This window comes from Tympanuchus pallidicinctus, unplaced genomic scaffold (genome assembly GCF_026119805.1).
Source record: "Tympanuchus pallidicinctus isolate F22 unplaced genomic scaffold, pur_lepc_1.0 scaffold3, whole genome shotgun sequence".
Lineage (NCBI taxonomy): Eukaryota > Metazoa > Chordata > Aves > Galliformes > Phasianidae > Tympanuchus > Tympanuchus pallidicinctus.
Window position 1 is genome coordinate 35,319,359 of NW_026294747.1, and position 25,543 is coordinate 35,344,901.

General features: G+C 38.9%; 1 protein-coding gene and 1 long non-coding RNA gene across 5 annotated transcripts in view; one reads left to right on the forward strand and one right to left on the reverse strand.

The window, feature by feature from the left end:
• Window positions 1–25,543, forward strand: part of PRORP (protein only RNase P catalytic subunit) — a 38,835-nt gene that overhangs the window by 127 nt on the left and 13,165 nt on the right. Inside the window, exons 1-5 of one of the 3 annotated variants that reach the window (XM_052696839.1) lie at window positions 21–101; window positions 366–1,814; window positions 2,955–3,002; window positions 3,612–3,744; window positions 16,275–16,382. In XM_052696839.1, the coding sequence (XP_052552799.1) occupies window positions 814–1,814; window positions 2,955–3,002; window positions 3,612–3,744; window positions 16,275–16,382 (1,290 nt within the window). In that variant the 5' untranslated portion in view covers window positions 21–101; window positions 366–813. Of the gene's footprint in view, window positions 1–20; window positions 102–261; window positions 281–365; window positions 1,815–2,954; window positions 3,003–3,611; window positions 3,745–16,274; window positions 16,383–25,543 lie in introns of those variants that run through there. The other 2 variants (XM_052696841.1, XM_052696840.1) reach the window with 2 other exon arrangements.
• On the reverse strand, window positions 15,227–23,553 carry LOC128087378 (uncharacterized). Of its 2 annotated transcripts, XR_008209811.1 has the most exons (4): window positions 23,368–23,553; window positions 23,034–23,093; window positions 18,282–18,333; window positions 15,227–15,639 (listed from the first exon to the last, which is right to left on the reverse strand). It is a non-coding gene; the product is annotated as an uncharacterized LOC128087378 (long non-coding RNA). The 2 variants fall into 2 exon arrangements; XR_008209810.1 differs by lacking the exon at window positions 15,227–15,639 and having other exon boundaries at window positions 16,379–18,333.

The following is a 25,543-nucleotide window of genomic DNA, read 5'->3' on the forward strand; positions in this document are numbered from 1 at the left end:
GCGCCCCTCAGGGCGAGAGCATAAGCTGTGCCGGGTCCGTGCTTCGCGACGCTCCGACAGAATAAATGTGGCAGAGTGGGAAAGACTGTGCTTCCCAGCAGGTAGCGCGCTGCTGGGACGCGGTGCACTGTGGGAGTTGTAGTGCTGGGGTTCTCTGGGGGTTGTGGCTCGGATCCCTAGAAAGGTGTCGGTCCCTGGTTGGAGGCCTGGGGGCGTTCCTGGGGGCGTGCTGTGCCTGGGCTGGCTGAGGAGTTGGAATTTGTGTTCCTGATCTGAAATCGTATCGAACTTTGTTAGCGTGGAAATTTAACTGTGGTGGTCCTCATATGCCCAAAGTGTGATGTTTTGGTGATTTTTATTTTTAGGAAGACTTCTGACTCGATTTGGATGAAAGCAAGAAAGAAAAAACTTGTGCCTTCTACCTGGCAGCATCAGTGGTCCCTGACTGTGCACAGCACACGCAGTGCTCATCTTCACAACATCTGACAAAGAGGAATAGTACGCTGCAAACCTGCAGAACATCTCTAGAAAGAAAAACAGTCTCATCTGCGTGAATGTCCTTATAGCTCTGAGAGAGGTTGCTAGGTGTTTTTTTTTTTGTTTTTTTTTTGGTTTTTTTTTTTTTTGAAGATTTCTCTATTTTGCATATGTCAGAGCTATAAAGAACTCTCAGAACAAGCATTCTGAAAGTGAAGCATATTCAGCTTGACAGCTCTTAGGCTTCAATAATAAACTTTCCTATGCGAACTGCATTTTCCATTTCAGAACTTTACTTGATACAGTGAGCTAAAAGTGAAGTGATTCATTTTGGTGATGGCACTTTTTTCTCAATCCTGTCAGTATGGTTTACAGGCTTTGCTGTGGAAGAGCCGTGTGTTCTGGCCTGCTTCAAGATGCCGTCAACTGTTTGCTGCCTCTTTTGGCATCCCAAAAAGGGACAAGGTTAGCTATTTCAGCTTTATGACATCTTCCAGCACTGCTTTACCAGTGGATCCCCAAGGGACTGATGCCTGTCCAGCGAAGAAAAGGTCTGAAATTGATTATGAAGAAGAAAAAGGATGGGATGAGGATACTCAAGAAATACATGAAGGGAAACTCCGCTTTTCTTCCTCTGGGGGAGCTTTGAAGAAACAGTTAATGAATCACACTGTATCAAGGCATAAGTTTGCCACTGTACAGCCTCCTGAAAGGCCTTTGTGTGCCGAGGAGTGGAGTAGACTGAGGGAAAGTTTTCAGTCCCCAGAATTATTTGAAGAAGTGATGTTTAACAGTATGATCAGATACAACAGCCCCATTGACGTGGCTAAGTCCTTACTGACTCATGTGGCAAAGAGTAATGGTGACATTGGGTATAATTTATTGGTCAAATATCTGGCACTGTGTGTCCAACAAGGGAAAACTTCAGAAATATGTGATATGTACGACATATTGAAAATCAGATTTAAGACGTTAGAGAGTGGGGCTTACAACCTTCTTATCAGAGGACTGAGTAATTCAGATCAGTGGAGAATGGCACTTACTCTTTTGGAAGAAGTTAAAAGGGTTACAGTTCCTTCACGATCAAACTATGAATCCTGCATCAAAGCAGCTGGCCGTCACCAAGAAATGACCCTTGCTTGTGAACTTTATCATGAAATGTTGGCTAAGGATTTAGTGCCAACCTTGGATGTCCTGCAGGCCCTTTTTGACCACAGCAGGGGTATGAAAAATTCTGCATTACAAAAAGAGCTGTTTGGTATCCTCTTATATTTGAGAGAGAACCAAGTATACCCTCACAAAACACTTATGCGGAGTATAAAGCTGTGGTTTGAAAGGTAAATAATGTTTCAGTAGCAAGCTCCAGTTCTTGAGGGTCAATTTTGATTGTCATATATTAAATCTAATAAGATACTTGAAATAGTGTTTGAGCTGTTGGCTTAAAAATAAATAGGCAGTTTATGTGGAGTTCCCAAACAAAAGTAGGATCTGTGAACTTTGAGCTCCATTAGCATCGAGAAATAATGCAGATTCTATTCTGCATCTTCTATTAACAGAGGAAACAGAAGTTACAGTAAGCACAGAAGTGAGTGTAACTGAAAAAGTGTTATTTTCAATAATGATTTTTTTGAAGAGCAGTCCAGCGCTGACTTTACAAGTTAGTAAAGCCAAATCCAGTAGTGATCTCAGTGTCTAACAATCATAATATATCATAATCATAATATTCATAATATTTTATGCTGCTTATTGTCTTTGTTAAAAAACAAATACCTGAAGAACCTCTGTGTATCATCATACAGAATGAGAAAGGAGGCAAGATGTGCTGTGGGCTTTGGGATAGCCGTTCCATATAATTGTACAACCAAAGATAATAAAGGCAGTGGCAAAGAGGGAGGTATCTGCAATTTCGTGCTGTTGTGCATATAGCCTATTCTGTTCTGTATCTTGTGGGCAAAAAGGAACATTTGCGCCAGTGTGGTGACACCAGTGTTAATAGCAAAGGTGATGATAATGATGTGGCATCAGAAAGTCTCAGTGCAGCATTTTGCTATGACCAACATTACTCTTAGGAGTATGTTTGTAAATCTTTGGATTACACTTGCATAGAATTCTTGATTTCCTGCTTTTCCATCTGATTTCTGAGTGCTTTATGAATGTGTATGGCAGCACCTTGGAATTTGTCAGCGCAATCTTGTTATTTGTGTATCTTTATATATGGGGACAAAGTAAACGGAAGGACTTGGTGTCAGTTCTCAGCATGTTAAACACTGATTTGTTGTTTGGTACTTCAAGTTTTTGAATTGTGTATGAATTTTTGTGTGGGGTTGTTTTTTGTTTTTTTTTCTTCAGGGTAGATGATGGGCCTATTTCTAAATATTGACTAAATATAGATTTTGTTTTGTTTTGTTATCTGTAATGCTGGTATAGCTAAATGAGAATCTAATGCTGTAATTTATCTTTTCTTGTGTATGTTTTAGTATACCAGGAGAGAACTGGAAAGGACACCTGACCAATATTAAAGACAGGTAAATGCAATGTTTTACTTAAAAATGAGCTGCTGTCTTTGTATAAGATGAACTTTTCTTTCATAACTGTAAAACAACTTTTTAATCCTTGACAATATGAACATTTGTTGCATACATATAAATTCCCATACTCTAGTTTCCAGAGGTTCAAGGTAATGATGCATGATTCATACATTTTTGATTGTATGGATTGTAAGAAATGGATTTGTGCATTGCATTGGTGTACAGCTTTTGTTTGGAGAAGTAGCGAGGGAAACAACTAGGAAAAAAAAATGATGGTTGAGAGCAATGACAGTTACAGTTTGATTTCCTTCAGAATGTGGGTTAAGGCAGAGACTGTGGCTGTGAAACATGAAACAACTTTAAAAAGGCTGGGTCTTTAAAAGGTTCTTATTCTTTCTTCTGGCATAGTTCTGGAAGATCATACAAAAATCTAGAAATGGCTACAGTGACTTCAGAGTTTTGGATGCATGCCAGAAAGACTGCAACCAATTTTCTTTTGTTGTGTTGGATTTGTGTTAAAAATGTTCTTATAGTCAGATGCCCATTAAGATTGTAAAATTTAAGATAATTCTTTTTTTTTTTATCTTCTTTTTTCACTATTCGCAGTGGACAGTGCCCAGTTTGCAGCCATCAGCTGGAAGATAGTGAGCTCACTGAAGAGGAATACAATAATTTGAGAGAGAGAATAATTAGAGATGTGATACATGGGACTGACACTTTCAGAAAGACAAGTCCGCAGGTAGGTCTTGTGTGCTGTCAACCTGAGAGAGTAATATACAATTGGTGTTGATGTACTCTGAAAACAGCACAGGTGTTTTTTTTCCCTTTGCTTTAAACTTTAACAAGCCTTTAGGTTCTTTCTGACGTTTTTTATTTTTAAATATATACTTTCATCTTTATAATTACAGCATACATCAAGAGTATCAAGCTTTCTCAAAGGATGTTTTAAACATCTGAGGGGGCATGATTTCCATACTCTATTGTGTGTTGCAGTTCTGTTCATTACTCTTCTTATGCAGAGGTTCAGCCTTAGTGGTACTGAATGAAGCTGAACTCCGCTAGATGGAGCCCACACCACATTGTGGGGTCGTTTTGCATTACCTTATAAGCAGTGATGTGATTTGGCCATAGGTGGCAACTCTGGTCCATGTGGATTTTGAAAATATGGAAAGACTCAGCAGGTTTAGTGCTTAAGGCTTTCTGCTTTCTTCCTTATACATGCGTAACAGTTAAAGGAAATTGAAACTGTCAGGGTGCTCATAGTACCTAAAGCCAGTTCAGACCTCTAATTTATGTGCAGATATTCATCTCAGTTCAGGACTTCTGGCTGATCTGCTGTGAATTTTAGAGGAGAGTGAAATTATCTTTAAAAATGTAGCAGTAATTCACTAGCAAGTATTTGGTGATTACTGTTGTTCCGTAATATAAGATAAATGAAAGGATGTGTTTTATTGCATGCTGTAGAATTAACTTCACCTGTTCTCTAAAAGCCTTTGTGAAAAGATGAAAATTATGTTTGAGGTAGGTTTATTAAAGAAAGCTGTGACAAAACTTTGATTCCTTAAGCAGTTTATACAAAGCTTTGTGTTGTATATGGTGACTGCTGTCTTGAAAATTTCAAATGTGGAAAGTGTTCAGAGCTAGCCTGTTAACAGTAGTGGTTGGAGTGAGAAAGATTTAGGAAGGCAATTCATGTTACCACTGTGAGGACCTGATTGATCATATGAGTGCAATCTAATGAAACAAAGAAGGAGATTATAAATGCCCCATCCCTGGACATAGCAGGGGAGTTGAAACTAGATAATTATTGTGGTCCCTTTCAACTCAGGTCATTCTATGACTTCAAGTTTTAATGCCCACAGATTTTGCTGACTTGTGTGACAGCTGAATTTCTGTCATTTACCACCCCAGGGCCACCTTTATGGCTGTTGAGAGTTGACCTCAGTCCAGTTCTGTACCAGAGGCAGATTGAATGGGGATAAAATGGGTGTGTTTACTGGTGGCAGTGCAGCTGATTCTGCTTTCTCCCAGTGCTTAGCGTGGATGTGTGGCAGAGGCAAAGTGGTGTTTTGATGTGTTGGAGGTTTCCAGAAATAACTTTGGGACTTTTTAGTTGCCTTTGCACTCTGAAAGCAGACATGGTAATGAAAATATCTTGCCCATTTTGGGTATACCAGACTGTGTGACTTCTCCTGCAGCCAGGGTTTTCCAGAGGGGAAACTAGGTGAAAAGGCTGTACAGTGTAGGCAAGTATATGTGAGAGGGTGTTTTCCATTTTCCAGTCAGTCATGCTTTTTTTTGTAGCAGCCACTAATAGTAAACATTTCAGCTTTCTATTCCCTTTTTTTTTTTTTTTTTTTTTTTTTTTTTTTTTAAAAAACTAATATTCTTCAGTGCATTGCTGATTAAGCAGGGAAACAGTTTAAGTAGTTTTGAGCTCTGAAAAGTTTTATTCCAACAACACTTTAAATTGCTTTATGGAATACATTTGGAATTTTCTTTTTTCTTCACTGTGTACTCTTTTGTTTTGCTCTTGAAACATTATTGTTGCTTTTACTCCTCTCAGGCATAAATGCAATCAGAGTATTTAATGAAAAGCAAAGGTTTAGTTTATTGAGGATCCTCTCTCTGAAAGTACTCTGTTATGCTGTACGTAAAGAAAAAAAAAAACAACCAAAGACTATGTGATTAGACACTTCTAGCAAAGAAAATGAAACAATTTAGTGTGATGCATAAGAATGGCAGTGAACAGTACTTACAAATATTTTTAAGATGGCCTGCCTGAACTATTAAACATTATCTGTAATGAGAAAATATCTATTACGTAGATAATACAAGTTCAAATCTTTATATACATCTACCAAAAGCTGTTAGGATGTTAGGTGGTGATCTGATTGCAAGCAAGTTGCAGCCTTACAAAGTGGTGTAGGAAGAAAACAATTTTAACAAGGCTGTCTCTTTTGTATTAAGGTCTATACGATACTTCCAGCTGTTTACTCTGGCTACATTTAATTGGGAGCTATACTATCGAGATGGAGATAGTGTAATCAGTATACTGAGAGACAGTAGCATCTCCTGCTGGATGACTTTCATGCTCAGGTGTTTCTCAAATAGTTCAGTAATATCATCCTATTCGTATCTACTTCATACTCCTGTTAAGGGCTGATGTGCCTGAGGAAAGAAGTGCTTGGCAGATGTGCATGTGCTGTGAGGAAGACAGGAAGAGATGAATTTGGGGCATGTATAGTCCCCACACTAGGTCTGGTCTAGGTGTGTAAGGGGGTTTTACGTGTTCTTTTAGAATGTAGTAGTCCGGAAGGAGAAGAGAAAGTGACCCATTCATATACCTGTAATTCTTGCAGCTGATTTTGTGAAGCTTTGAAAATAGATCTCTCTGTCTTAACATTTAAGTTGATGGCTTTTGTATAATGCATTGGTTCTCCTTCGATGTGTGCGTTTCCCAACTCTAAGATTTGCCTCAAAGCCCTTTGAGCCCAGAGGGACTGAGTGCACCCTCCAGAAGTTTGTCAGCAACAGCAAACTGTGTGGTGTGGTCAACATGCTGAGGGAAGAGGGTGCAGCCCAGAGAGACCTGGAGAAGCTAGAAAAGTGGGCCCATGTGAGCCTAATGAAGTTGGCTGCTTTTGAGGTTGGCTACTCATACCTGCTCTGAAATGCCCGGATGATTATGGTTATCTTGCACTTGGATGCCATGACTAATTTGCCTGATCCTTTCCGGGAGAAAGAATGGTTAATTCAGCTAGGCCTGTGAATCCATCTGCAGATAGGGCTGAATATGTTTTTTTTCCTTCTTTGCTAAGTACGGACTGCTGGACTCAGTCAGAGTGAGGTGCAGCAGTATCCTATGTTGCATTATAAGGCAGGTTTGCTGCTAGGTCTTATAAGATCCGCAGGGACAGAGCAGAGCTGGATTGAGTGGGACTCTGGTTTAGTTGCAGGTTTCTTTTGGTTGTGGTGTTTTGGTAGGACAAAGCCTAATTTGGGGGTTAGTAAGAAAGCTAGCTTCAGTGCTTGATCCAGTACTGAAACTTGTAAGGGCCCTTAAGCATAGAATAAAGATGGGTAAAGTTATGGTGAATGTTCAGATAAATCCAGTACTGGACTTCCTGAACAAAGTCTGAGAACACTGCAGCCCAAGCTGCAGGCTTGTCGTGCTTACGTTCTGTCTTCCTACCTCCATTTAATTCAGGGTGGATGTTAGACTCTTCCTTTGATATTGTCTTTTAGGACTAGAGCAGAGAGAACTTAAAAAAGGGGGAGAAGAGGAAAGACTGAGTGGAAAAATGGGTGTTGAGAAACAAAGGCAGCCGGAATTTTTTAAGGCTTCTTATTTTTCTTGCATCTCATCTTACTGCGGATGCTCCTGATTTATAATGGAAGTAAACAGAAGCACAGAGATTATTCTGGTAGAAAAGGCTAAGCTGCTTCCTTAGTAGCAAGGAATAGATCTCGATGAAAACGTATTTATCATGTATTTCTTTCTCTTGGTTATGTCATTGTTAGAGAATGTTCTTGAAGTTGGGTCAGATCTTCTGGGGTGGCCCACTCTTCCTTTTCTTGATTCATTTGACAAGGAATGGATTGAGATTTTGTTCAGGTCACTGTCTTTAACTGATTGTTCAGCAAAAATAGGTCATCATGCAAAAAAAGTTACATTTCCATCTTCCAGTTCAATGTAAAAGAGTCCAATGTTTTGTTGTCCACCACAGTTATTTTTTTTGTAACAACTCCTTCATCACCTCTGTATTTGAAAATTCTCCTAACATGATACATGTTGGAAAATCTGTTTCTGATCTTAAATCTTTTTGAAAACTTTTTTGCATGGTTAAAAGATAGGTGCTAATGATACACAATTTCCACTGTATGTAATTTGGAGGTCTTGCTAAGCAACATACAAAGTTGCTTTGATGATGCAGTGATTTTTCTCAGACCTGAATCTTTCTTTCATTATCTAGTACATGTAAGAAGAAACAGGAAGAATCCACTGAAGTTTTAGAATGTCATACCTTATTACCTTTATTATATACCTTATATACCTTATATATAAGGTATATATACCTTATATACCTTTATTAAGATAAAGTGCTTTTTTTTTTTCCTGCTTGTTAGGTTATTTTCCTGTTCATTCAACAGATGCAGATAGATCTATAAACATAAAATTAGAACAGTAAATTTTCACCGAAGAGTTAAACTAGTCTGACTTAGCTAAGTAGCTAAATTTTAAGGAGATTATTTTATCAGGAACTCCTTGAGTACACAGTCTGGTACTTGTTGATCATCCATTCCACTTAGAAGTTTCTTGAGAAGTCTGGCATGATGCAGTTTTGAAGTGTTTTCTGCGTTTGAATATTGCTAATATTTTTTATGGTACTTGTAAAATAAAATTAATGTGAACACGTGTTGGTTTCACACAGTTTACAAGGTTACCCCTTTAACTTGGGCATTATTGAGTGGTCCTTCACCATTTCATTGTTTGATCCATCACCAAAGCTACTTCAAACCTGAGGAGCTGCTTTCCAGCTGTGGTCAAAGCCAGAGTTTTCTGATATTGCAGAAGGTGGCATTGTAATTTATGATAATTAGGATAGCATAACAGGTTATAATAATTTCATGTTATCTATCTGGTGCCTTATTTCTGAAGATTTAATTAGCTTTGTTTTAGAACAGCAACAGTTCAAGCAGATATTTTCATTACGCATTATGATCCTTTAAGTCAATGCAGTTTCTCCAGAAATGTGTAAAATATAAGGATACTTTTTTCCTATGGCGTGCATCATTTCTTCCCTTTTATGTTAAGTTTAATTTTCTTTTGTAATGGTTACTGATTTGGCTTCTTAGCCATTCTCTTTTCTAAATACCTGTAAAGCATTTTATGTATATGGAAATTAGTACAGAAGTTTGGAAGATGATGCTAATTTTTTGGCACAACCCTTTGTTTTTTCTGTTCTGCATTTTTAAGATGCTATAGCTAGCTCAGTGTTCTAGTAGCCTTTTATGAAGTTGTCAGGTTTTTTTTTTTGTTTTTGAAATCTAACTACTGTTTCCTGGTTTTCTTTTACCTTTTGTATAGATATGTGGAAATATTTTTTTAAATACTCCTTTGCAAAAGGTATGCACATCTAACTCCAACAGATCATAGTATTCCAAATGTTTTGTACTGTTTTTAATTGTCAGTTTAATCTTATTACAGTGTACAGATGCTGGGTGCATAGGTTTTATAATTCTCTGGGTTGTTTCCAGAAATATAAGGGCAGAACGTTTGGTGCCATTCAGCCCCTTGAGTTGCTGCTGTTTCTATTGAGATTGCAAATATTACTCAACGTGCAGTTGGTGGCAGCGTGCTTTTCAAACTAGTGTAACTGGCCTCACCACCCTCCCAGCTGCTCACTTGTGTCCCCTTCAAGTGTGCCAAGGGAGAAAGAAGGTGAGCGTGTCCCCATAGTGAGCAGGGGATTTGGCTAGATTGCAGAATAAGGTTGTGTTTTGCCTTGGATGACTTTTCACCTTTTTTCAGCTAGATGAGTTGCTTGCTTAGATTTGCTACAAACATTTGCACCAGCATAGCAGACAGCAGCACGGGGGTATATTTGGCTGTCTGATCTTCATGTGACATCTTTCCACATGGAGATTATGGACTGTCTAAATGAATGCTTGCTGGCCTCATGTACTTGTCGTGCTTTTATATTGTCCCGCTGTCTTTGTATAATGCCTGTTACAGTATTACTCGGGATTCAAATTCATGTAAGATGACAGCATTGCAAAGCTGAGGGTTATTTTTTTTCACTGAGGGCAGCAGCACGAACTGCTTGTTCTCTCTCCATTGTCAGTGTACTCAGGAAGTGCTCTGCATGGGCACTCGTGGCGGTGGGATTGACTCATATCAGGCAGCAGCAAGTCCTGCAGCAGCACTGCCTGCTGCTGACGCAGGAGCATGAGCTGGCAACACGCAGCTCACCTCAGCCTGGCTGTCTGCCTGCCTGCTCTTTGCTGCTGGGATCCTTCTTGTTTGTGACAGTGTCTCTGGAGGTTACAGCCACAGTACTTTGAACCTCTTGCATTATTTTTTAACTTTGCAAGCGTAATAATAGAGGACAAACAAATCGTATTTAATCCAGAGTACATAGTGATACCATACACATTACTGAGAAAAGCCTTCCTGCTTACAATGGTTCGAAGGGGATTTCCAAGCTTTGAAACTAGAGGGGGAAATATTTAAAGCCTTCAGGCATAACAACAGCAGACTTAAGGGTACTCCAGCAGTTGCAACAAAGAACACCTTAAAAAACTGTCTGGATTTCAACTTGACAGCTGGATTCTGTGTCTCACGCACTAACGCCTATTCCTGTGTTTTTCTTCTGATACCAGGAAACGCTGCCAAAAACAAAGCAGCCTACACCACTTTGTGTTTTATGAAACTGATAAAAAGTGAGTGTTTTCAGTTCTCTAAAAACTGCTCTCACAGTATTGAAAAATGCCCTGCTTGATGCTTAGGATAGAGTTGCATAATATTTAAGTGCAGTATAACATTCTGTTCAATGTAATTTGCTCTTTCGTTGCACTTGCGTATATTGCCATTCATTGTGGAGAAAGGACTGATTTTTCTTTTGTTCAAAGCTTAGAATTACGAATGTTTCTGGAAAATGATGCATCAGTAACTGCAGTTCTGTTCTTACACGTATCTTATAGTGTCTCTACCATTCCTTATGAATGAGCACAGGTTTTATTGTGTAAAAGTGACAAACTCTTGTTTCTGCAGTGGTTTTGATACCTTTTGGTAGGGTTTTCTTTTTTTTTTTCTTTCTTTTTTCCTTCAAATTCCATGCATTTGTATGAACTGAAAGGCCTTTCTACTATTAAAATTCCCCTGTGGATTTGCTTGTGTATCCGTGTATCTTCTTTGCATGCTACATTACTTTGTTTTAGCATTTAGATCAGTGGGCATTTTGGCTTGGTGAATTTGAAAGACTGATTTTTATTTTTGATTGCCCAGATATTTTCTATTTAGACTTGAGCAAAAAAAAAAAAAAAAAGATCTAACCTTCCTGTGGTCTTAAGCTTTCACCCGGTGTCTTAGATAGAGAGATACTGAAAATCTCATAAAATTCTGTAGTTTCATAGTGCTGTAAGTTAGCCTAGTCAGTGCTACCTGATGATTACAGTAGCCTCAATTGCTCTTGGCCTCACCCCTAATCTGTGCTGTCTGCTGCTGTGCAATACAGACTGACCTAAGCAGGGGAACCAGGCTGTTCCGTTGACTCAGCTCATGTGAGGTAAGTTCTTAATCTGCTTCTGTCTTCCTTGTTGCTCCAGCAAACTTGTTTGCATAGGTAGACGAGAGTTAGGAATGAGTGGCTGAGGGAAGGGAAAAGGTAGAAATGCCTATTTCTGTGTTAGCATCAGTGCGTGCCGGTGAAAAAAAGAAAAAGATGGTGAAAGAGAGCATGGGACATCCAGATGGTGTGGAGTACCTAAAAATTTGAATTCACTTTGTGCTATTGCTGAAGTATGAATGGATTTTGGCCACCCAAATGCTAGTGGATAATCAAACAAATATTTCAAATGCCTTCTTTGTGTAAGGATAAATTCCACGATGGATTTTTATGGCTGACTTAGTGAAGAACTGATGTAGTCACTGCCATATCCATTTGCAAACATAAGCTCTCTTAATAGAAATGGCTGTGAATCACTTCTGCTGACTGTGTAGTTAGCATTTCCCTGTATTCCCAGCCAGACAGTGAATGAAATTGAGTGTATTCTTTTTCCAGTTCCCTTTTCTTTTGAACATAGTATCTAAGAGGCTATGACTGGAACCTCCCTTCTGTAGGCTCTCCACAGTCCTGCTGCAGTGAGGCATGCTCATCAAGTACACAGACTGCTGCAAAACATCTGGCAGCAAGTATGATGGAATTGCTGTACAGCTTATTGTGGTACTTTTCTGTAGCTCCCTTGCATTAAGATAAACTTTTCCTCAGCAGCTTCTTGAGATGAACACAAGTTAGAAATTGGTGTAGTGTCTAGTGTTTGTTTGAGTGTCCTTGTATGTGAAGAGAGATATTCTGCTACTTGTTGGTGTCCTGCAGGGTTTTACAGGAGTGTACCCTGTTGTGTTCAGCAGGACACCTTCATCTAAATGTTCCTTTTGGTCTTCCTGTGTTCATTATCTCCCTTCTGGCAAACACTGCTGCATGCAGATGAGGTTCTCAGTGTGGAAGGAAGGAGAAGCTTGTTTGAATAGCACAATTTCTTTTGTCTAAATTGGCCCTCATGTCATTACTGTACTGTACTGGTGAATTTTGTGTCTGGCTTCTCTTGATAGGTTGTAGCTTAGCTGCAGCTGTGCTCTGTTTAATTACATTTCATAAGGAAGATCTTCAATTTCTTTTTCCAGATGGTTAGTGAGGGGAATGTCTTGAGAGAATTATGGGTGAATCATCTCTTGATTACTGTAGCTGTAAGTAACAGTTGGATAAAGCCCAGACAATTCTTGATCTTTGGAAGATCAGCATCTTTCAATTTTTATACTGTATCTCTTCTAATGTAGGTCAGTGCTTGTGTGTTTGAATAACCCTTTGTACTGCATTCGGATGGTGTAGCCTGCTGCTAATTCCCAGAGTTTGCTCTTTTCCCTTCCCTAAGCCTGGAGAGGATGGGAAATCTGACAACTTAGACTCTCTTTCATAGAGTCACATTGATCATGTGGTTGGAGTGGACTGTAAAAGGTTATGATTCTAACCCCCGCCATGGACAGGGTTGCCTACCACTAGATCAGGCTGCCTAGTGTCCCATCCAATCTGGCCTTGAATGCCTCCAGAGATGGGCAGTCCACAACTTCTCTGGACAGCCTGTTCCAGTGCTTCACCACCTGCAAAGTAAAAATCTTCTTTCTAGTATCTAGCTTCAATCTCCCCTTTTTCAGTTTAAACCCATTGCCCTTTGTCTTGTTGCTATCAGACTATGTAAAAAATCAGTCCCCCTCCTGCTTGTAAGCTTCCTTCAAGTACTGGAAGGCCATAATGAGATCTCCCCAGAGTCTTCTCTTCTCCAAGCTAAATAAGCTCATCTCCCTCAGCCTTTCTTTGTAGGAGAGGCACTCCAGCCCTCTGATCATCTTTGTAGCCCTCCTCTGGACCCACTCTAACAGTTCCACATCCTTCCTCTATGCAGGGGCCCCAAGCCTGAGCGCAGTACTGCAGGAGTAAAGAGGGCAATCACCTCCTTCATCCTGCTGACCACCCATCTTTAGATGCAGTCCAGAATACTGTTGGCCTTCTGGGCTGCAAGGGCACACTGCTGGCTTGTGTCCAGCTATTTGTTCAACAGGACCCCTGAGCCCTTCTCAACAGGGCTGCTCTCCATGAGTTCTTCTCCCAGTCTGTACTGATATCTGGGATTGCCTCAACCCAAGTGTAACACCTTGCACTTGGCCTTGTTGAACCCCATTAGATTCTCATGTGCCCACTTTTTGAGCATGTCCAGGTCTCCCTGGATGGCATCCCTCTCTTTTGTTCAGAGAAGGAGATCTGAGTTATCTTCTATGTGGTTCTTTTAGGTAATTGGCTATTTTGTTTTGTTTTCCTGAAAGGAAAGGAGTAATCTTCTGTGTTGCTGGGGAAACATAGATGGAATGGAGAAAATGAACAGATTCTTGGGGTTTTTCTAGTCTCTCTGAGGCTTATCATTGTAGTCTTCTGAATTTGGGGATGTGAATTTGGCCTTTTGTCTTCTGCACTTATTCTAATGTTAACTCCTCACTTCTGCTTGTGTGACTAAATCTCCTGTGGCAGCAAGCCTTCTCTTCCAACTGTATTACATTGTCTCCTGGTATTGGGAGTGTTTTCTCATATGCTCTTATATGCTGTATTGCATAGATTACTGGTAATGAGGCATAAGAACAGTGCAGATCTGGAGGCTGCTGGCAACACACCAAAACAGGCCTTTGAGGTTGGAGAGAGAGGTGGTGGGGTGGGGTGGCTGAGAGAGTGACCATACAGGATGCAGCTTCTTTCCTGCTCTGAAAGTGAACCACAGAGAGCCAAAGTTGGCTTATGAAAGGTGCTGCTCCATCTGCCCCTCTGGGAGAGGAGGAAGAGCAAAGCACAGGGTGTGGAGAGAACACTCAGCTCCTCTGTGGCTCTTCCAGTGCCTGTGCTGCAGTGCTTCCTTGACAAAACTCTCTGCCATTGGGGTGATCCACTTGCTTAAGGAACTGCTCTGTAGCTATTGTCACTTGAAATAAAATACCCCTGTGAAAAGTCTTCACTAAGTGTTTATTTTGTAGGGAATGGAGCCCTGAAAGACAAGATTACATGTACACCATGTTTTCTAAAAACATCTACTTGACTGTTAGTGTTGCTCCCAGTAACATTGGTATTTGTTGGCACTGGAAAAATAATGCCCTGTTGGAGTGTTTCCCATGTATTTTCATTTGCTTCCTCTTTGTCTTTTCTTATCTTTGTCCCCAGGCTTTCCTATTTTGCCTTTTTTCTTTCTGTTTCCTTCTTTTTACTCTTCTCATTTCAGACAGCTGTCCATTGTTGCAGCAACGACTTGCCTTATTTTGAACCATGAGGAGTTCTGATGGGAAGCCAGGAATCTTTTTTTACCTCAATTGCCTATCTTCCTGTTCCCCACCCCTCTCCAATGCCATTGCTAGTGATGTCCTATCTGAGTCTTGATGTCCCTGTCCCTGTCCCTCAGATGGCAATGGAAATATTTATTTATCTATATAGAATGTCTGGAGATTGGGAGGGGAGAAACACTTTACAGGTGTCAACAGTTTGTTAGTGGTTATAGCTTTCTTGCCTTATTTCTTATTCTTTCTAAATGATATTTATTTTAGCTGTGGAAAAGTAAAAAGATCCCCTGAAAGGCAGTTGATTCTGGTGATACCAGGCTGAGCCACGTTGTCTATGTTTTTACCAGTGTGCTTTTGATTGGTACAGGTCTGTTCACTTAGAATTTATACCTGAAATTTTAATGTCTGAATGAGGCATTCTTATCTCACTTGGTCTGTTTGTGCTCTTAATACAAGTAATCCTTTTTGTATTATAATTTGTCATAAACATTCCAACTAAATTTGAAGTTGGTGATCGTATGTTGCTGCCTGACAGCAGTATGCTTTTTGAGCAGATGCATTCTTTATTTTGCTTCTTTCCTGAAGAAAGAATTGTATGTGCTGTTTTTTATTGTATGTGCACGTTTTTGTTTTCGTGTGGTGGACACGGCTTATAGTTCTTTAGATCCGTATATGGCTATGTGGATACACAGGAGAAATGAAGGTTGGAGGAGTGGTTCTTGAATTCCTAGCAGCAGAGATTAGATTTGTGATTGTTGTGAGTTCCTGTGAGATTATTTGTAGCTTTAGACTGAAACCTCTATTTCCCAAGAAATAGGCTTTATCTTTAACAGAAGAGCCTGTTAGGAACTGCTCACCTAGATGGGTTACGGTTGACAATTCTATTAAAATCAGTCAGAAACATGAGATTGAAATGTAATGCAGGTGTCTGCTAAAAACACTAAGTCTTAAAAATAAAGTCACAGATTCATGAAGGCTTTATTGAAACTTTCTACTCTCTTCCTTTGGGATCTCGGGCATAAAGCAATTGTGATTTTCCTTCTGTAGGAGGAAAGAAAAATAACAAACCAATACCACCCAGGATTGATGCTGTTTGTTTGCACTGTGTTATGTTTCTGTTATAATAAGGAATTCATTGGTTTGTTAGACTTGAAACTGTATCTTTAGGAAACAAAGGCCTGTGCTTGTAAATGAATGCTTATGTAAATACAAATCTGTTATTCAGAGACTAGCATTTGGTGATTTCAAGATTCTTACAGAGAAATTAAGAATGCTGCTTATTTTATGTTTGGAAACATTAGTGATAGTGTCACAGTCTCTTGGGGTGTAAATTTGCTTTATTTTGAAGCTGTTCTGTAAAAAGGACTGTAACATGCATCCTTATAAAAGTGTGTGATGCAGATTATAATTGTTAAAATCTGGACGACTGCAAAGTTCTGGTTTTCAATAGTAATGTAATTTAAAAGTATGTCAAAACTATCCAGTGAAACATTTATGTCTTCTGAAAGTTTTTCTGCCTGTGTTGTTGTTTTTTCAAATATGCAAGTAAGAAAATTGAGAGATTTAGTGGAGGCTTCTTTGATTGATTGTTTTTTATAATAAAAATTGAATGAAAACTATTTTTATTGAATGAAACCTACTATTTCCCATATCCTTTTGTTGATTTATTTCAGGAATTTGAAGCCTTTCAAACATTTGTGGAAAATCGACTTCCATTCGATATCGTTATTGATGGACTCAATATTTCCCATATAATGCCCAGAAAGGTGCAGTGTGAAAATGTAAGTGCTGGTTAAATATTAATTAAGGATTATGTGTATGCTTAGGCTGATGGCAGAACAATTAGTGCCCCATTATTACTTACCCTCTTGAGAAAATGAGCAAACATTTTTGTAGCACATATTACAGTGAAATTCAAAGACTATCTAGACTTTGCAGATTAAAACAATTAGATGAAAGATGGTGGTTCTTACATATTTGACTGTATTAGTCAAATAAAATCATACCTGAATTTCCTTTAGTGTGTCATGCTCAGAGATAGGCCTAACTTTATTAGGACATATATTGTATCTGTTTTCATAATAGGGAACAGAATAAATGTACTATATAGAGGACTTGGTCTAGTACAGTTATGCTCATATATTGAAATAACTCTTATTTCAAACTGTATCCTGTACAAGTTTCAATTTCATTTTGGTTTCTGTTGTCTTAAGCATTTGAGTCCTGTAGAAGCAAGGGGCAAACAATCTTCATTTTTTTCCACTTTGGTGATTTTTAGGATAATCCTGTCTCTTTACCAGTGCCCATTTTTGAGAATTCTTGATACTCCTTTTTTAGTATTTCACTAAGAAATGGCTTCATGTTTTTTATTGTTGTTGCTTTTGTCCCACTCAAGATCTATTTTAAATTAGTAATTATGGGAAATAAAACTATTAGAGACCATCCAAAAGAGAGCTAGGAAGATGGTGAAGGTTCTAGAGGGGATGACATATGAGGAGCAGCTGAGGTCTCATGGTTTGTTCACCCCAGAGCTGAGGGGAAGCGTCGTTGCTGCAGCTCCTCACAGGGAGTGGAGGGCAGCACTGAGCTCTGCTACAGCAGTTGCTAACAGTACCCAAAGGATGGCATGGTGCTGTGTCATTAAAGGGTCAGACTGGGGGGTTAGGGAAAGGTTCTTTACCAGAGGGTGATGGGTATAGAACGGGTTTCCCAGGGCAGTGGTCTTGACACTGAGCTGTCAGAGTTGAAGAAGTGTCTGGACAACACTGTCGGATGTATGTTTTGATTTTTGGGAGCCAGAAGTCAGACTCAGTGTTTCTTATGGTTTCCTTCCAACTTGGGGTATGTCTTCCAAAGCCAAACTTTACAAAGAATTTGAAAGTTTAATTTACTTCTAGCAATTACAAGAAAAGCAGTTTAGTTCTTAGAACTACTTTAAAACTATTCAGAAGAGGCAGGATATCCTCTCACATATAGAGATAAAAGTGGTTGAGCTAGGAGCTAGATAAACCTGCTGAAAGATGTCTGAGAGCTGTGGTGAAGTTTCATGAGACTCTGGCTCATGAAAAGGGTACTTTCCTTAGTGTGAAAATAGAAAAGGAAGTTTACAAGTCTGTATGGGAACATGGGGAAGAGTTGATTACCTGAGAAGATTCCCAGGCAGTGTGCAGTGGCACAGTATTTTTAGACCTATAAAGACAGATTCATGCTGTCAAGGAGGGAAGAGAAATGAACTGTTGGCTTGTTGATGTCCAGCATTGGTTCATGCCTGTACCAGTGTGGGAGCTCTGAATGAAGTCCTGAGTATTCAGTGAACTCTCTGAAGATATTCAAGGCTTGCCTGGACTCCTTCCTGTGTGATCTATTGTGATTTCATAGTGGTGTTTGGACTTGATTTCTATAGAGCTCCCTTCCAACCCCTCCAGTCTGTGTGATTGTAGGCAATGGGGTGAAGAGTCAAATTGGTTACTGCTGATTTCTGATCAGAAGTCTTTCTAGGAGATATTGGCATGTTGAGCAGCATAAGCTACGTTTTCCTTCCTGGCTTCTCCTGTGTTTGTTGGAAAGACATTAGGATCTGCCATGCCAGGCAGCTCCAGGAGGGCAATATGGAGACATCAGCTTTCCATTTAGATGATTCTGTGTTGGTACAGGTTGAATTCCTCATAAGTCCTAGGTACTTACAAATTAGGAGAGTATGTATGCTTTCTGCCTTGCATAACAGGACAGCAACTGTTAAACAGAGGAAAAGAAGGAAAAGAATGAGCAATGCAGAACAGTGCAACTCTTTCTTCTGCCTCCAAACTTTGCCTCTGGATAAGGGAAAGACAGGCCAACTTTGCAGGACTGTTGATCTGGCTGCAGGCTGCCCTTTGGGGGCTCGTGATGCCACTACCTTGCTGGAGGCTGCCATCATCACAGCAGAAACAGCTGACTGGGAAGGTACAGAGTAGCAGGTCTGGGGCTCAAAGGGCAGAACTGAGAATATGAAATGAAGAAATACATGCAAGAAAGGTTGAAGGAAGTGGGAAGGATAAAGTTGACAGTGAAGGCTGCTGAGGTCGAACTGGATGTCCAGCACGGCAAGAATGGCCGATTTAGAGGAGCGTGTTGTGACTCTTTAGTGCTTCTGTGGTTTAGACCTTCTGTGCTTGTCCTGAGAAATGATAGTACAGGAGCATATTTCCAAGAACTTGTGTTAAAAGCTGGACAACACAATGTGTTTTATTTGGAAAAAGTTAAATTATTTTACATCTCCAGGTGGGAATCATCTATGCTCTTCTCAGGGGTTTACTACAGCATCTGTCCAAGTTAGTCAGGATGCTGCATGGTAAATCGGTTTCCAGCCTACAAGGAATATGCTATGATGGGTAGGAGAGCAAATGAGATTGTTGTTCTCTGTAAGCGTATGTGTAAACTGTTGGCTTTTTGTACCACTTGTAACACAATTTAGAGAGAATACCGGAATATAAGTCACTGTCAAATGTGGGAGGTGGCATAAAATCTATGTGGCAATTTTGATGCTTTCTTGTCTTTATTTAAATTTAACAAAAAATACTGTGCCATTTTTAGATTTAGTTGTAGGAAATGTGAATGTGGTGCTGAAGAACAACTAGCTAACTCTTAGTGAGATTACTGAAATTAGAAAACATTGGTAAAAGTACTACTTTGTTTTTCAAACAAATAATATTTGTAATTCCACTTATGCATTTTGTAAGCATCCTGGAAGGTGGCTGGGTATGTGGGGAAGACACAAGTATCTTGTTTGTGGGATGAGAAGAAAAGACAAAACAGCAGAACTTGAAGGAATGATTTTTACTCATTTAATCCCAAAAGTATTCCGGTGTTCTATAGAATGAGATATGTGACTTCCAGAAGCCACGGGGACCTTCAGTTTTCACAACCAGCACTTAACAGAGCATGATGAATCTTACCGACTTAGCAGATTTACAGGAATATTCTGTGGTAATTTCTCTATTACACGTTATGGTCTCTTTGTAATTATAATCTTTTTTTTTTTTTTTTTGGCCAGGTTGATTTTTAAACTAGAGCTGTTTTTCCTGATGCACATCACTATGCAGCTGCATCAATTACTGACAAAAGAGGAGAGAGCATGAGGGTGGGGTCAAACAATTTGTAGAGGAATAGAACGTTGAGAAGATGTCTTTTGAAGGCAGTCACTATAAAACTGCCACGCTAGGTATTAGCAGTACCTCTTTTCAACCCTTTGCAACTTAGCTTATCACTTTAAATTAGACATTAAAATTAATTCTAATTAAAAGGTATGATAGAGTGGAAATTATTCTGCTAATCCAAGCAGCAGAAACAGAATCCCATAAAGTGTGAAATAGTTGAGTCACGTATTTCTTGCAGTCTTCTGTGGATTATATTTTCTTCCTGTTTAAGACTGCTCCTGATGTCTTTGCCTTGATGAGTCAGTCACAGTTTATAAACTACCATTTTTGCAATAGAAACTGAAAAAGCCTTGCTGTTTGACTAAGCAAAGGTCACTGGGGCTGTGTTGTGACTTTAAGTTAATCCAGATGTATCTAATGACATAAATCCTCAGCTAACACAATATCAGTTGGAATTCCCTGTCCCTTGCTGCCCTGACTCCCTACAGTGCTTCTGCCTTTCACCTTGTAAAGGTCAAGAGAGGGAATTTCCACACATTAGCTGCGCAGTTCTTTTGTTAAACAAAAATGTTGCATAATTTTAAATGCACTTTTTCTGGTTTATCAGTTTTTTGTAGTATTCCCTAGAAGTGAGGGGAATCTAACTGCATGCAGGGATACCAAGGCTCTGAAGCATCCCACTTCCCTTGTGGCAGGGGAGTGTGGAAGCTCTGCTGAGCTCTTTCCAACTATTTCTGGATTGTAGGAGCAGGAGGTAAGAGGTAGGAAGCAAGCATGATGTGGAAAGGACTTCACTATTTTTAATTTACATCTAAATTAGTTTGTTGTAAATGAGGTATGCAGCCATCTCCCCTCATAGCTGTACCCAGCTGGTCTTTGACATAACTGAATATATATGAAAAAAAAAAATATACATACATAGACACGTTTCAAATGTGTGCTGGAATAGATCAAAGCAAACTCACAATTCCGTTCTTCAAACAGTTCAGCCACTTAGGCCTGATCAACCCTAGCTTTTTACTCTGATCTCTGTATTGAACTCAGACATCTGAAAGATTGGTAAAATACTTCCAGATTGAGTTCATTAAGCACAAAGGAATAGTTCTTGCTCTTGGCATGGAGTTCAAAGTGGTTGCTTCCAAACTTAATTGGAATTTCTGTAAATGGACTACACAAGTTCATATAATTCCCATGCAAACTACAGTAGGCTTGTACAACAGCTGACAAAGCCAGACTCTTGCTATTCCCCTCTCATCCCAGCCTGGTGGCAGCAGTTGGCAGCCAGTTCTACCACACCTCCTCCCCACAGCAGCAGCTGGGAGGAAGAACCACCAAAACTGCCTTTCTGCATCTCTCACAGCCTTCCACAGGAAAAAAAGCTGTGACTGTTCCTGTTGGGGGCAGCTCTAGGACAGGCAGAGAGTTGAGATTTACCTGGTAGATACTTCCTCTCTCTGCTAGGGGGAAATAGCAAACTTGCTGAATGGAGGTTTAACAACAGGAGAAAGGTTGTATGACTAACAATCACTGGTTACCGCATTTATTTTTCATGTTAATTAGTTTTCAAATTTTGTCAAAGTTTGAATGTAGTATTACAGTTTTAGTTGTTCCAGTGGTTTTGTGTTAGTTATACCTGTGCTCTCCGTCCTTGGCAGCATGGAAAAGAAAGAGAAGAAAGAGGTTGCACCCTGTAAGGGAAAGCTGACAGTGGGAAGACTTCCACTGGAATAGAGAAGTAAAACAGGATGAAGGATGCTAGCCTACAGGCAAATAGTGAATAGTCTTATTAAATTTTACATTTATTAATTTTTAAATTTATTAAAAAAAAAAGAAAAGACTATGGAATTGAAATACTTTAAAGAATTATTCTTTGTGAATTCAGCTCAGAACTATTGTTTTGATATGAACCTTATTCACAATGTCTAGGCTCTTTCTTCATGTATGAAGATTAAAAATACAGCTCTTAAAGTGGGGAAAAAAAGAGGAGGAAAAGTACAGGGATGCAGTAACCCATCATTATTAACTCCAGTCAGTTTTGGAGTATAACTTTGTTTCTTTGAATTCTCTTGCACCATGATGTAAGGGGAAAAAAAAAAAAGCTATTGGAACTTACAGTATTTGAGTTAAACTACAAGCAAAATTTTCTCTCGCGTGTCTGATGTACTGAATGTATTTGGAGGTCAAAGAATGAAAGAAGTATGCTTACACATAGTAGACAAATTCAGGTACTAATGTACCTAGATTGTCATTTAGGAACTTTTCCCAGTAATTAAGTCTAGTTAATTCCCAGTAATTAAGTCTAATTAATTTCTAGTGTACTACATGTGTATGAGATTTAGCGAGACAGTGATACTTGTTATAAAACATAAGCACTTCTGTATGAGCTGTCCTGCAAAACAAGCATTTATTAATGAATTTGCCCCAAATCAAGTCATGCATGGAAAACTGTTTTTTTTGTTGACTTGTTTGGCAGCATCTGTGATTTGTTCAAGTACTTTAGTGTCTTCAAATGAAGTGAAAATTGAGTAGATCCATGAGTCATTCTCTGTTCAGAATCAATACATCCAACAGAGGTCTTATTTGTCATACTGTGACAGTTCATCAATTCTTCCTCCCACCATCTCTTGTCTGACAACTTTGCTGAGTGGTAGGACATGTTTGTCCATTTGCTCTCAGCCTTTTCCATCTCTCTCTTTTCTGTCTTTATAATGATAGTCCAAGTTTACATTTCTGTGATGACTGAAAGTTTGCCTTGTTACTTAATTTTAAAACAGTAGGAATTTGTCTTTGCAAAATCTTTTTCAGTCTTTGGAACTGTGTTTTCAGTTCCTTTGAGTATTAGTCAAATGATGAAGATATTTGATGGATTCATTGAAAATCACCTCCAGCATCTATGTAACATGATATGATCCTCAGTTGATTTAATCACAGGATACCTCTACTAATATTCAAGTTTTCTCTTAGAAGAGAAAAGGAATTCAAAGACTAGCAGGTACTCTTGCAACTTCACTTATTTTTAGTGTTAGAGGTGTGTGACTAGTGCTCTCAGCATTGCGTTTTATCTCTCCTCAGTTAATTTCTGAGAGTCCTTGAGTGTGTCAGGAGGTGTACTGGGTCAGTTTCTTCTTCTAAGTCACATGTAAGAGACTGATATGCTAAAATCTTCCCTCCACACTGGGGCCATGTAAAATAAGGTAGATCAAGTTCGTACGTTTTTGGTCACCAGATCCTGAAGAAGAGCATAGCTTTTAAGCTTCTAAGGAGAGGTGAATGAAACTAGGCTTGTTTGCCTCATACCTTGAGTGAAGACTGTCTTCTCACAATTCTTTGGAAAGGTCTGACAGTTTCCATTTGTAGCTAAAAAAGAAATGGAAGGACACTTAGCGTACAGATTCACCTACATAATAATTGAAAGCATACTTGTCACGAGTGTCACAGATTCTAGAAATACACCTCCAAGTTGTAAGGATGTATGCTTTCACTTTCCTTTTAGAGGTAGTCAGCCTGCTTTTGCATTCCTTGTTGGGGAAAATGAAGCAGCAGAAACTGAGCAGGTTAAGCCATTTGACCATCAGGGAACCTCTCCCTGTTGCTTTCTGCCCAATTTTGATAGTTTGTTGTGGTGCCTCACCTTAATATTTGCAACCTTTGCTGCTGGTTACAAGGCTGAATAAAGATGATTAAATGAAGGATCTGTGTTGATTCCTCTCTGGCATTTATTATTTTCTGCCTTTGGCAGTAGCAGCAAATCAAATGTTGAGTGACGCAGGCACTCCATTTTTATGAGAGGAATTGCATCACGTTTTTTGTAACTAAAACTCTTATACATCACCAGATACATAAGCTTGAATTTCAAGAAAGCAGAATGATTCTGGCCTCATGATCTGTGTCCCAGTGAACTCTCTAACTGTAGCAACAGGTTGTTTGCTGTGCTTTGGAGAAGTCCCACTGAAATCTAGGTGATAAAGTCAAATGGCATCTATAAAGTGGATGAGTTTCAATCTGTCTGTTTCACTTCCCCCTTTAAAAAAAAAAAAAAGCAACATGAACTTTCTTTGGGCTGCCCAACAGATTCATCTAATTATGGAACTGTTACCTCTATGGCAGTAGTATGGTATGCCTCCAGACCTGAAACCAGTCTTCAGGGAACAGAACTACATCCTTAGAAGGTATTCTTAATGGCACTGGGTCCGTATTGAGCAGTGCCATAAAGATATGGAGAGTAGGCCAGAAAACAGGAACTTTGGTTTATTAGGGGCTAATTCTATGTAAAAATAAATATTTGATTTGAGCCTGAGAAATACTGTGGGTTGATTTTGTGTGTCGTCTTAAAGATAATGTAGATAAAATCATCAGAACAGTGGTTGCATTCATTTATATGCATCTGAATTTATGTACTTCAAAAACAATCAATTTTTGATTCTCTCTTGGCTTTTATTGCTGATATGCTAATTTTAGCAGAAAGAAAATACACCTGTTTTGAAGCTGTGTTATCTGAGGGAGAAAAGGTACGATGAATCTAAAGCCTAAATTTCATTTTGAATGTTTTTGAAGTTATGAAAGCCTAGACTTCCTTGCATAATCAGTTATTCCCAGAAATTTCAGTATATTGACATGCAGATTAATAATTCAACAAGTTATTAACCAACACTTTTGTTTTTTCTCTAGTTGAATACTACTTGTAGAGCTAGAGTGGAGTAAACATTTATATAGGCAGCTAAATCTATTTAAATTGATAAAATGGTTAGAAACTGCAGTGGAAATTAAAACCAAAGTTAAATAGTTTTTTTTAATATCTTCCAGAAAAATTGAGTAAAATTCTCCACAGCTTCTGATCTGAATTTATTCATAAGCTGATTTTTCACATTCATCTTTGAAACAAGAAAGTTATGAATTCCTATTTGAATCTACAACGATGAAGAAAGCACGGTGAACGTGATCTCACTGACAGTGTGCTTGTTCAAAAACAATTCACTAGAATTCCTATTTCAGACTTCTGACACATTGTAAAAGCACTAAATGTAGAATACTGTTACCACTACAGGTGAATCCTGCATCAAACAGTTACTGTGAAAAGCATATTTTTTTCCAGTACTGATTTTGTATGTCAGATGCAGAAGTTGACGGGTTCTATCAAGTTTGGAGGGATGATTCCTGTTATTAGTCTCCCACAGTTTGTTACTGATATAGGAACTTGTAGATTAAGAAGTTGCATCCTGACCAGCAAATCTAATTGCTGTTGATGGAATTTACTCTGATAAATTTTGTTAATTACCTTCTTGGAATACTTCTGATTTTCATCCCTAAGGGTGGTCCCCAAAACCACATTTTAAATCACTTGGAATGCTTCATCTCTGACACTACATTAAACTGCCTCATATTTTTAGGAAACCTACATCTTCTTGAGAAATTCTCCATTTCAATTCAAATCATTTACATATTTCATTTTGATTTTTTCAACTATGTACTGTTGCCCTTTTTTTTTTTCCCCACACAGGGATACTAGCTTCTGATACTTGTGTTTCCTCCTGATCTCTTATTCACCATGCACATCTTTAATAATCTGAACTGTTCTTTTCATGGTTCTATTCAGAAACACACATTTAAGTTATAGTGAGTCAAGTAAGCCAGAAGCTAAAGATTTTGTCAAAATTGTGTGAATGTAAAGACTATTTTCCAAAGAATTTTACCAGTATTAACTGATACTTTCTGAATTGTTTTATATCATTCCCAACTGCTGCTTTGTTCTGTCCTTGCACAATTTTTCCATTTTTTACTTGGGTTCAGTGTGGACCTATGTATGTCAG